General features: G+C 36.5%; 1 protein-coding gene across 1 annotated transcript in view; it reads right to left on the reverse strand.

Annotated features, from left to right (window-relative positions):
• Positions 1–233: 233 nt before the first annotated feature.
• LOC145985255 (monocarboxylate transporter 12-like) overlaps positions 234–13892 on the reverse strand; it is a 64759-nt gene continuing 51100 nt past the window's right edge. Inside the window, exon 5 of the mRNA XM_083119043.1 lies at positions 234–4385. Within this exon, the coding sequence (XP_082975169.1) occupies positions 4225–4385 (161 nt within the window). The 3' untranslated portion in view covers positions 234–4224. The remainder of the gene's footprint in view (positions 4386–13892) is intronic.

The raw sequence follows: 13892 nt of genomic DNA on the forward strand, positions 1-13892 counted from the left end.
TAAAAAGAAAAGAAAATGTCATGTTTTTAACTCTAGCAAACCGTGCAACATATTCATTTTCTATATCTGTTTATTTAATAAATTATGTCGAACCTTTGGAACGGAGTATAAAACAATAATTTACAGCAAAATATGTTTAGATTTTTTCTATCCAGCAAGATTAAGGGATACATATATATTCTTTATAAAAATAGCAAATTCTAATCAAATATGTTTATTATTTGAATTCCTACTACACCCAAACGTGGGAAAATATATGCTTCACTCAGAAGGAAAACAACAATGCTCTTTTCAATGTTTTAGCATGCAGCGTACAAATAACAGCAATCATATACAAACAAGACTACTAAAAAAATATGTTACTCTGCAGATATTACAGTATGTAACGGTCCATACATTTTTCAATAAGGATAGCACACACACTGAACAGACACATAAACACATCCTGAATTCACAACAACAACAACTTATCACTCAACGTATTACAAAAACTCCTTATTGTTAGAAGAAAATGAAAAAAAATATCTGCTACAATTTTCTTCTGTCTAATTCTCTTGCTAATGTTACACGAGAATTTACATCTCTTTGCATAATTATTTGTCATTCATGTAATTGACATTTTTTTCTTTTTTACAAAAACAAACAATTAGGCTGGAGTTGACCTCCGAACAATGTCCAGCAAAGAAATGTGAATCCTCATCTACAATTAGCAACAGAGTCAAATACCTCGAGAGTTCCAAGACTTAGGTGCATCACAAAGAATAATTATTACAAATTTCCGTTAAATAATTTTCATGATTTCTTTCGATAACTTATGGCAATGCTGGAAGTTTGTAAAATTACTGTATGACGTAAATAAGATCCTAGAATGTTAAAGAAAAAAGTTCCTTGTAGCATTACTATCACAGGAGGGGAATTTATTAACAAGTATTGCATTGTAAAATCATTAACGATTAACTACGATTGAGAAGATTTCGGAGATAAAAATTTACAATGTTAACATTAAAGATAGAATGTGTAAGTACAAAGAATCAAGAACAAGAACCAGTGGCGTGCCCAGGATTTTCGAAAGGGAGAGGTTATGTGTACTTTCTTTTGTGTAGTCAGTCCTCATTTTGCCATATTTCCTACCTTTGACGTTCTTTTTTAGCAATACTGGACCAAAAGGGGGGTTAACCCCCCCCTTCGGCACGCCACTGACAAGAAAATCTTGAGTGCAAGTTTTCTGTTGAATCTTAGTATTTTTATGTAGCAGAGAGTAACAAAATACATCTTGTTACTGTAACTAAAATAAATATCAAAAGTCATCAGATACTCTACAGTCTTTCAAATGTTATACATTTACTGATGTTTGTATCAAAGTTTACATATATGCATGTGGAAAATGTTGGAAATATACTACAAAAAAGAATAATTCCAGCGTTTGAAACATGAGTGAATTGAACATATCATGTTATTATAATATTTGACAATAACGTAATAGAACTCCTAAAAATAAATATATATGTACCTAGTTAATATAATTTTAAAGAAATGTTCATAATTACACCTTACAGACATATTTTTGCTATTGTACTAAAACAAATCTTACACAGTTTCTTATACACAATGTCTTACGTAGTACTAGAAACACTGCAAGTTTGAGCGAATATGATGCAAAATAATATGTATTATTGAATTCTGTTTCGAATAAAAAATATTCAGCGTTCCTCCATTGTAGACTTTTCAATTCACAATGCACTGAGTTCATAATAGGCACAATTCCTCACATTCTTTCTTAAATCAGATTCCTTTATTTTTATGAATAAACTATAAAATAATACCTGCTTATCATGTATTTTAAAGCTTCATTTTAGATTGCATGAACAATCACTGAGAATGTGATTCAATCTCATTTAAAAAATAATACCTTCAGCACCTATCACTTTCTTATGTGCGAATTAATTTTTTAAAGTGCATTTCTGATACCAACTGCTTAAACAATGATCCCATTAAACAACAGAATCATTTTCCTATATTGTAGTTATCTACGCCATGGGACAGATTGTTTACCTGATCTTAGAAAGCAAGTATGTGTAATAAAAAAAATACGGAGGTTCAGTCAAAGTGTAAATACTAATATGATGAATTGCTATACTTTGTAACTAATTGTGGACGCTTTATCATCAACAGTTAGCCTATGGTTGTTACAAATCCTAAATCAATTATCAATCAATGAACTATTAAGACCACAACAGATCATAGGTATTTATGCAGCACATATGTTCATTGATATGTTAATTGCATATTCACCTTCAGTCGATTCCATAACAACTGCACATATAAGGCACTGGCATGCAAAACGAAATTCAAAAATGTTCTTTCTTCACGTGTATCGTATTATATTGTATATACGCATAAAATATACTTGTGTTGATCCCACATTTAATAGACACACCATTAGAAAGTACATATTTAGTTAATAATTACTAAAAACGCAAACACGTCTGTGCGATTGTAAATTCATTTTGTGGTATTCTGTTTTTGTAAATTCATATTTCCACACCAGCGAAGTAGTGTGAAGCAATAAACATATTTAATACATGCAACTTTCACACTCCACTTTGTAATATATTGACAAATAAATGAGATCAACAAGAGGGCATCAATAAATATTTTATGTAACTGAATACTTCTTTATCAAGTTGAAACTGTACTTAAAACAAATATGATTATAACTGTTGTTTTAGTACTACAATGTCAGTCCCTCCGAATTTAATGCACTCTCTCACTGAATTCTTGTGCAAGCAATGTAAAATAAATACAATTATTAAAGAGTAAGCACAATCAACAAGCAAATTTTCAAATTACGTCTATGAGTCTCGTTCTTCTTAGAATAAATAAATTCAATTTTCTAAGAAAATTATGTTAATGTGTTTGCTTGGAAGCATTGGATCAAATTAACTGAAATATGTTTTTCACATTTCGAGTGTTAAAAATCAAATAATAATATTCACATCAAGGGACAGCAACATCTTTCATAAGTTTATTGCACACATTTGAATATGGAGTTTGAAAACAATATTAAAGCATTTGAATAAATACTAATGTCAGAAATACAAGTATATTTTAAAATCGATGGCATAATGATTGAGATCATATATGTCACATGCAAGTAATATATTTGCTTCTGATCAGGTAAACGTACGTTAATATTAAATTACAATGTGATAGAATTTGCCCCTGATGTCTATAGAAGGCAGACACGATGCCAAATAACAGATTACTTTAAGTGCAAAGTCAAAAGAAATATAAAATCTTGCTAATAGAATAGAAAGTTATTATTATTTAAGTATTGCGCATGCCCATATATTTTTAAAGAATATGGACTAAATGAACCGTAAACTTAAATGCAAAGGAAAGAATGTTAGCAGCTATTTTCTTGTTGGTTTCTATAAGCGTTTCTACGAGCACTGTTGTCTTCTTTTGTTGAAAACTACATTTTCAAGAAATAAATTACTAGGAATAACGCTACATAATGATATAAGGTATACCTTTTTCATTATCTAGAGGACAATGATAACTTCATACGATATTCTGAAGCTAGATACATTACACAACCAGATTATGCCACAACAGTTGAGACAAAAGTATCTTACACTGCCTCTTCAAACTCTAACTTAGAATTTAGGCCACTGATTGTTAAAGCGTCTTGTTATACACGCTATAGAATATAAGCACTGTCATTTCGTTTGGTCTTTTAATGAGAGGTACCTCTTACAACTTAACAAGCCAAGTTACATTGTAGCTCTGGATATAAGCAGAAATTGTCAGTCTTTCAAGTAAATTATGTAAAAAATAACATTTGCGTGAGTGCAAAAATAGAAAAAATACTGTAGATATGTATTTCTGTAACAATGCTGCAAGTTTAGTGTACAACCATAAGTGCCAACTAATGGGTGCTGCTACAAATTTTCACTTTATGGTTAGTAAGATTAAACATAGAAAGATGTAATTATGTAACCTTCAGACTGTAATTTGCTGTGTGGTTATTGGTTCTACTTACATGAAATATTGTTTCTACACGTACACGGGACGTGCACACATTAAACACACATACATGTTGCATTCCTCCTTTCATCCCTTAATACTGTAACTTCACTCAAAGGAGCAGGAACGCACAAATCAGTTTGTGAACGAACTATCACCTGAAGAATCTATTGATTCGACTGGCTCAAAATATGTTCAAGGAACTTCAGACTTGGCTTTTGAATCAGTTTCTGATTGGATTCTTGTGCACCGCGCGACGATTGGCTGAACGAGCATAACAACTCCTCCCATCAACATGCATGTTCCCATGAAGTAGAAGCAGTACTGGTATCCACCAGTTACGTCCTTCAAGAAACCTGCAATAAAAACAGGGAATACGTTATTGCACTATATGTGAGAAACGTGCAAGGCGTTATGTGTGTTGCCTAACTCCGCGGCGGTGGTAGAACTTGCCACTGAGAATTTGCTATTAAAATCCACTCATCGCCGTAAAGTTACGCAACACGCATAACACCTTGCAGGGAAGCGAGAATTTCAGGATCTACGTGTCCCATTTTTATTGCCGGTGACTGTACCTATTTTATTTTTTAAAAAGCATAATTTCAAACATAAGCGTAAGCCCCTCCCATAAACTCGGCTTTAGAGGAAAGCATTTCCTTTAACATTTTTTGCTAGCATAAATGCTACGTAAATTATTCGAAAAATCTTATAACAGATAGTACTCGTACTTTACACGAAAGCATTTTATGGAATATTTCGGTTAACTGTTTCAATTACAATGTACAGTGTCTCTCAAAAGTTTTAGGACAACGACATTTTAAACTAGGCAACCCAATTTACACAAGCCGTTGGTGGGTTGCGTGCAGAGTTAGGCTCAATTTCAGGGTTGCCACATGCACAATAGATATTTATAAAATACGCGAAAGAAATATAAACAATTATTATTGTATAAAATTATTAAAAATATCACTATTATATCGCAAATGACAAAATTCTTTCTGAAAGAAAAAAATAGGTTTTGTAGTATTTCATCGCTGATGAGTCTACAGTAAGGAAAAGAGGTGAGGAAACGAAGGAGAGGAGAAAGAGAAAGCGAAAGGAGAAGAGGAAAAGTAGAGGAGAGAAGAAAGAGAGGATAGACGAGGAGAGGAGATGTAGTGAGGAGAATGGAAAAAGATTCGAGGAGAGATGAGGAAAAAAGAACAAAGAAGAGAAAAGAGGAGGAAAACGAGAGGAGAGGAGAGGTGGAGACGAGAAGAGGGAAGTGGAGAGTAGAGTAAAGGAGAGAAAAAGAGAAGAACGAACAAAGAGAGAATAGTGCAGTGGAGTCGGAAATCTAAGACAGGAAAGGAGATAAGAGGAGTGGAGAAGAGTGGGATGGAGATAAGATGCGAGAAAAGTAGGGAAGGCGATGTGAGATAAAAACAGAACAGAAAGAGGGGAGAGGAGAAGGAGAAGGAACTGGAGAGAAGAGGTAGTTGCAGAAAATATCGTCTGAGCGTCAAGAATGGATGCATTGGTCAAATTATCGACATGAAACATTCAATAACATTTTGAAATGAGTAGACACAAAAAGACAGTTCTGCGCCCTCATTTGGGGCTCGAATCATCATGTGGGGCTCAGTGTTGCCAACTCACCCCACGAAAATTTCACCAACTGATATTTTGAAGCCTTTCACGGTGTATGTTAACCTCACAAGCAGTGTTGCCAACTCGGGCGAGGCGTAGCCTTTTATGGTGTATGTTAACCTCACCAGCAGTGTTTCCAACTCGGCGTAGCCTTTCACGGTGTATATTTTTTTAGTTTTTTTTTTTGTGTGTGAGTGTACATGTGTTCGGGCGAGGCGTAGCCTTTTACGGTGTATGTTAACCCCACTAGCCTCAGCGTACATGAGAGTTCTGAATCTTTTTTTGAGGCTCGAATTATTATTTGAGGCTCGTCGTAGCCTTTTATGATGTATATTTTGAGGGCACAGAGTTGGCAACACTGTGGCCTATTACTGTAGCTTTTTATGAGGGGCCTATGTGCGCCCAGTGTTGCAAGTAGAGTAGTGTCCCCGGTTCTGAGCCCGAAAATGAGGCTCGGTGAGGCTCGCAGTGTTGCCAACCTTGCCAACCTTTTACTCGAAAAAATCACCAAAGTTTTTCTTTTTCGATCTAACCTAACCTCAAACAAGAAGCTGGCAACACTGCTTGAGGCTTTTCTCGCAATGTTGCCAACCGAAAATGAGGCTCGGTGAGGCTCGCAGTGTTGCCAACCTCTTACTCGAAAAAATCACCGAGGTTTTTTGGGTTTAATCTAACCTAAAGCAAGGAGCTGGCAATACTGCTTGAGGCTTGTTTTAATGGTCTGCTCTTGTAAGGCATAAGCTCTATTTTCTTGCAGTATGACCAATATCTTACTCGAAAAAATCACCAAGGTTTTTTGGTCTAATCTAACCTAAAGCAAGGAGCTGGCACTTGTGTGCTCGTAGTGTTGCTAACATTTTACTCGAAAAGTCACCAAGGTTTTTATTTTGGTCTAACCTAACCTAAAGCAAGGAGCTGGCAATACTGCTTGAGGCCTTACAGTGCATAAAGCAATTTGCCAACCTACTGGTTTGCCATAGTTGTTTACAAAAAAAAAAGAGGAGAAAAAGAGAGAGAGGGAATAGTTAAACAACCGACAGTATTACCAACACCTATCTTCAGCTTTTTTTTCTTATTTGACAAGGGCTATCTTGCTTGAGACTTAACTAATTTATATACTGACGTAACATACATACACTGGGCAATAGAGCCGACAACAAACACACACTGCCGTAAAAGAGAGAGAGATGAATGGATGGTAACACAGTATGTGTGTGCGTGTATAATATGTAGCATTATTAACTAGAGTGTGTTGGCAACCTACCTCCAACTAAAAAAAAAGATAGAGATACCAATATTGCTGTAAGATGAAGAGAGAGACTAAGCTGGCAACAGTGGTGAGCGAATATGCCTTATTTCCAAGTCCCCGGCGCCAATGTATCTAACCTAACCTAACCTAACCTAACCTAACCTAACCTAACCGACAACAAACACACACTGCCGTAAAAAAGAGAGAGATGAATGGATGGTAACACAGTATGTGTGTGCGTGTATAATATGTAGCATTATTAACTAGAGTGGGTTGGCAACCCACCTCCAACTAAAAAAGATAGAGATACTAATATTGCTGTAAGATGAAGAGAGAGACTAAGCTGACAATAGTGGTGAGCGAATATGCCTTATTTCCAAGTCCCCGGCGCTAATGTATCTAACCTAACCTAACCTAACCTAACCTAACCTAACCGACAACAAACACACACTGTCGTAAAAGAGAAAGAGATGAATGGATGGTAACACAGTATGTGTGTGCGTGTGTGTGTATAATATGTAGCATTATTAACTAGAGTGTGTTGGCAACCCACCTCCAACTAAAAAAATAGAGATGTCAATATTGCTGTAAGATAAAGAGAGAGACTAAGCTGACAATAGTGGTGAGCGAATATGCATTATTTCCAAGTTCTGGGCGCCAATGTATCTAACCTAACCTAACCTAACCTAACCTAACCTAACCTAACCTAACCTAACCTAACCTAACCGACAACAAACACACACTGCCGTAAAAGAGAGAGAGATGAATGGATGGTAACACAGTATGTGTGTGCGTGTATAATATGTAGCATTATTAACTAGAGTGTGTTGGCAACCCACCTCCAACTAAAAAAATAGAGATACCAATATTGCTGTAAGATGAAGAGAGAGACTAAGCTGACAACAGTGGTGAGCGAATATGCCTTATTTCCAAGTCCCCGGCGCTAATGTATCTAACCTAACCTAACCTAACCTAACCTAACCTAACCTAACCGACAACAAACACACACTGCCGTAAAAGAGAAAGAGGGATGGATGGCAACACAGTATGTGTGTGCGTGTGTGTGTATAATATGTAGCATTATTAACTAGAGTGTGTTGGCAACCCACCTGCAACTAAAAAATAGAGATACCAATATTGCTGTAAGATAAAAAGAGAGACTAAGCTGACAATAGTGGTGAGCGAATATGTCTTATTTCCAAGTCCCCGGCGCCAATGTATCTAACCCAACCTAACCTAACCTAACCTAACCTAACCTAACCTAACCGACAACAAACACACACTGCCGTAAAAGAGAGAGAGATGAATGGATGGCAATATAGTATGTGTGTGCGTGTATAATATGTAGCATTATTAACTAGAGTGTGTTGGCAACCTACCTCCAACTAAAAAAGATAGAGATACCAATATTGCTGTAAGATGAAGAGAGAGACTAAGCTGACAATAGTGGTGAGCGAATATGCCTTATTTCCAAGTCCCCGGCGCCAATGTATCTAACCTAACCTAACCTAACCTAACCTAACCCAACCTAACCTAACCTAACCTAACCTAACCGACAACAAACACACACTGCCGTAAAAGAGAGAGAGATGAATGGATGGTAACACAGTATGTGTGTGCGTGTGTGTGTATAATATGTAGCATTATTAACTAGAGTGTGTTGGCAACCCACCTCCAACTAAAAAAATAGAGATACCAATATTGCTGTAAGATGAAGAGAGAGACTAAGCTGACAATAGTGGTGAGCGAATATGCCTTATTTCCAAGTCCCCGGCGCCAATGTATCTAACCTAACCTAACCTAACCTAACCGACAACAAACACACACTGCCGTAAAAGAGAGAGAGATGAATGGATGGTAACACAGTATGTGTGTGCGTGTGTGTGTATAATATGTAGCATTATTAACTAGAGTGTGTTGGCAACCCACCTGCAACTAAAAAAATAGAGATACCAATATTGCTGTAAGATGAAGAGAGAGACTAAGCTGACAATAGTGGTGAGCGAATATGCCTTATTTCCAAGTCCCCGGCGCCAATGTATCTAACCTAACCTAACCTAACCTAACCTAACCTAACCTAACCTAACCGACAACAAATACACACTGCCGTAAAAGAGAGAGAGATGAATGGATGGCAACATAGTATGTGTGTGCGTGTATAATATGTAGCATTATTAACTAGATTGTGTTGGCAACCCACCTACAACTAAAAAAATAGAGATGCCAATGTTGCTGTAAGATAAAGAGGGAGAGACCTATTGCGACCTTTGTAAACCTCTCTCGGGGAACACGATGTGCCACACACACACACACACACACACACACACACATATGTGCGTGCGTGCTTTTTATTAATTTTTCCGTATTGTGACGCAAGCAAACAAACAAAATAATAATAATAATAATAATAATATAATATTACCTAGTTCGGGTTAAGCTGTAACATACAACTAGCGATCGACACGACACACAGACAGAGAGAGTGTGAGCAAATTCAAAGTGTGATCTATCGTGAACTAAACTAACCTCACTCACCCACCCACATATAGTCTTACAGGTAACTCAAAAAGCAGAAAGTAGTACATAGCATGACAGGTCGATCTATCGTAAACTAAACTAACCTCACTCGCCCACCCACATATAGCCTTACAGGTGACTCAAAGGCAGAAAGGCAGCTATATCACTTGTAAGGGTCAACACACAAGATCTATTGCAAACTAAATTAACCTACGACATAAGCCATGGACATATCTTCCAGATAGGGTATAAGCAACTCACCTCTTGCAATTGTATAACGGGGAAAATTAACCTACAGCTGGCAACACTGTTTGAGTTGCTTTCGACGAGCAAAACTTACACTTTGCAAATAGGCTCTACAGCTAGAAGCTTGAAACATATACCCTCGCAGAGTATGCCAACTTACCTCATGTAAAAATATTACCTAGTACGGTTAAGCTGTGACATACAACTAACTATCGACACGACCACCTGACACACATACGGAGAAAGTGAGACAGCTTATACGCAATATATTTCTACACATGTACTGGGTTTTAAAAGGTAACTTGCAACAACTATTTCACCCACTCCCTATCAAAATCTCCTAATCACATGTTTTTGATACTTGCTGCATGATGCTTGCATTTGGAATATTTAATTTTTGGCATACGGTATTTTTTGCGTGCTCCAGTAACCTTGTGCTCGATTCACGGAAGCTATAACGTGTATTTCCTGTTTCGCGAACATGCGAGAATTTTTCACAATAGATAATATATTGCAAAAGCGAGTTGTTTGTGTATATAAATCTAGTTTTGGAAATGGACATGAATATAATGTTAAAAATTATTGCACAACTTAAAAATATTGATATTTATTGCACTAGCAAAGGTAAATGTGGAATGCCCCGGCCCCTCAGCTGTTAGGTTAAACAGCATAAAAATTTCATTACTGATAGCAAGCATTGTCATATGGACAAAACAGATCTAGTAATGAGTTGTCTTGCAAGTTTCTCGAGTGAAGGAATATGATGCCACTATAAACTGTAAACAAGATATGCAGTCGCTGGCATGAGATGCACGAGGCTAATGAACCTCGACCTATAGAGTTGTACAATGGATGTTTTTTTTTAAGCATAGCGGTGTGTTTTCGCTTATTTCAATGTCATCGAGTGTGTATGTAAAGAAGAGGAGAGAAAAAAAAAAAGAGGAGGAGAGGTTATAACAGATAATTTATATTTCGATTTCAATATTTTTGCTAGTCACGATTTACCTGCTATCTAGAAAGACACTGGACGATGGCTAAAAGCGAGGGAAGGAGAGAAATGTTATTTTTTATTTTTTTGATTGTGTGTGTGATGAAATAGTTTTAGATAATAACAGTAGGCTAATAGAATTGTAGAAAACGGCTGTATTGTGATGCGAGGCTGAAAGCAATTTCGAAAGCAGTCTCGGGCATCTTCGCGTTCAGCTAACAAGAAAAATGCACATGGAGAGCGCAACAGTATTGTCTATGGATAGTTTTTCTGAATAAACATACATATAAGTTTTTGCAGTCTCCAGATGGGACCGGAGCTTTTTGTTTTGCTTGGACAAGGGGGTTCGGATAAATGCATGGACATCAAAATAAAAGAAAAAAAAATTATTCCACTGCTCACATGTATTGAGTCTTCCAATAACACACTTCGCGGGGGCGTACCTACATGTATGCAAAATATAGTTAATGTCTTATTTCTCGAACCTGTGGTCTGTAGATTTGCTTTTGTTGGCAACAGAAACAGAAAAAATGGCACCATGTTATTGTATACTGATATGGGTGTACTGTAATCATAACAATTTTCTAGTTAAAAATCTATGTCGAAAAGCAAATGTTGGGGTGACTTGTCTGTGTTGGGTCTTATTAACAACTTCACAGCTGTACCTGCACAACTCATCGACTACAAGGCAACAATGTTAGGAAATGTGTGCATGGCTCCGAGAATACAATTTAAAATCACTAATGTGGCATGAACCCCCGTCACTTGTGTGTATTTGAATATGCGAAAATTAGACACTTTCAATAATCGAGGAGAACAATCACAAAAACAGCTTGCACCGGTATGACGTGTTCAAACTTCAGACGATTTTTGTTAATCTACAAAGCCAAGTGCGAACGGAGATCACTACGAAAATTGTGAAAAAAAAGCTAGGCTATTTTGGCTAATGGCAACGATGAGGATGAATAATAGTTGTTTTGATAAAATTGACGAAGTGGGGCATGTTGAATAAGCCTAGCCTAAAATAAAATTCAACAATTAATGTTAAACATTTGCCACTCTGAAATGGCGACGGCTATTATCATAACATCACTTGTTTCTAACCTGTCCATATTGGCCCTCTCTCTACCCCTCCATAAATTCGATTCGAAAGGCACAATTATTCCAATTTTTGAATAAGACTCGCATATGCTTTCACTAAAAAAAAAAGAGAAGAAATAAATAAATCAAGTTATGTATATTCTTCATCCCCGAACTTTCTTCCACAACACCGCACGAAGCCTCGAGTTTCGGATATGTTGTTGCGCGACAGGATAGGATAGATGAACCGTATGTTTACCGAGGACCAGACGTAATCAAACATTTTTTTGAAAAGATAGTTGAAGAGGTTGAAACCATTGGCAACCTCTTACGCGAATCGAAACCAAATGCTTCTATTATCCAGCGATAAACTTCAATCTCACAATAACATTGAAACGTGTCCGGTGTGCGATCAAAAATTTCACCGACGAGAACCGGAAAGTTATTTCATCATAATCACTTCACCGGAAACTACATAGGTGGAATCTGTAACATAATGTATTCATGTATGTGTTTGACAATCATATATCACTTATTAGAACAATTTTCATATTGTTTTCACTACGTGAGATGACATTTTATTTACATTTACGATAAAATAGAGGTTTTGGGTGTAATAACAGTTTTTTATTAATTAATTTAGAGATGCATTTTTATTTGTTGAGTTAATGATTAGGTTAATTTGTTATTTCTCGCGAAAAAGAGAACCGCAGCTGAAAGAAAATACACAACTTGTATTATTGAGGTCAAGAGTTTGTTTTAACATTATTTTTTGCACACATAGGCTAATTACGACTCGGGATATGTTTAAAAAAATGGAATCTGAAACATTATGCGACCTGACTGGAACTCGGAATAGAACACACTGATTACAAGACGTCCATACATTACCACTTGGTTTTATATTTTAATATTTCTCCGTCCATCTTATTATCCTACTTAGGAACTAGTTAGTATTGTAGAAGTCATATTGAAAAGAAATCTCACGTGACAATAACGAGAAATTTTAGATTTTGTGGAATAAATAGTTTTCATATTTTTAAAACCTCGAAGGGTTTATTTTTAACTGGCAACGAGGTGACCTTGGTCAGCACGACGAACCCTCAGCTGTTATAGAAGATATCTGAAACCAGCTTACACCAGTCACTCGTAGCTCCCCCAATTTTCTCACGATGGTGGGTTGCTACCGGCCCTATACGTAGGCCGAATAAATTCCGACCAGAGTCGGATTCGAACCTATGCCGTCTCGCAGCGAACAATCTCAAGACGAGTGAACGCCGTAACTCGCTCAGCTACGAGGAGGACTCTCTCTCTCTCTCTCTACTCTTTCTCTAATTTTCATCATCATAGTTAAAATTAATCCAAGAGAAAATATATATTTTGTGTTGACATGGGAAATATGCAATAAAAAAAATGCATGATCAATAGTTAAGGTCAAAATCTGAATAAACAGTGAGGGTGATACACGCAAGCTTCCAGGCATGTGATTTGCACAGAATTAAATATAGAAATGAGAGATGGAAGGCTTTTGTTACTATTAGAATTTAAGGACGGAAAATATGAACTGCGAATGAATACTACGTTTGACTAATCGTGAAGGTGAGTATCACAGTACGTTTTTTTTATCGTTCAACGTTTCAACGTTTCGGTAAACGTTCTTATACGTTTAAAAACGTTTCAACGTTGAAACGTTTCAACGTTGAAACGTTTTTAAACGTATAAGAACGTTTACCGAAACGTTGAAACGTTGAACGATAAAAAAAAACGTACTGTGATACTCACCTTCACGATTAGTCAAACGTAGTATTCATTCGCAGTTCATATTTTCCGTCCTTAAATTCTAATAGTAACAAAAGCCTTCCATCTCTCATTTCTATATTTAATTCTGTGCAAATCACATGCCTGGAAGCTTGCGTGTATCACCCTCACTGTTTATTCAGATTTTGACCTTAACTATTGATCATGCATTTTTTTTATTGCATATTTCCCATGTCAACACAAAATATATATTTTCTCTTGGATTAATTTTAACTATGATGATGAAAATTAGAGAAAGAGTAGAGAGAGAGAGAGAGAGTCCTCCTCGTAGCTGAGCGAGTTACGGCGTTCACTCGTCTTGAGATTGTTCGCTGCGAGACGGCATAGGTTCGAATC

This window comes from Lepisma saccharinum, chromosome 3 (genome assembly GCF_977018435.1).
Source record: "Lepisma saccharinum chromosome 3, izLepSacc3.1, whole genome shotgun sequence".
NCBI classification, from domain to species: Eukaryota; Metazoa; Arthropoda; class Insecta; order Zygentoma; family Lepismatidae; genus Lepisma; species Lepisma saccharinum.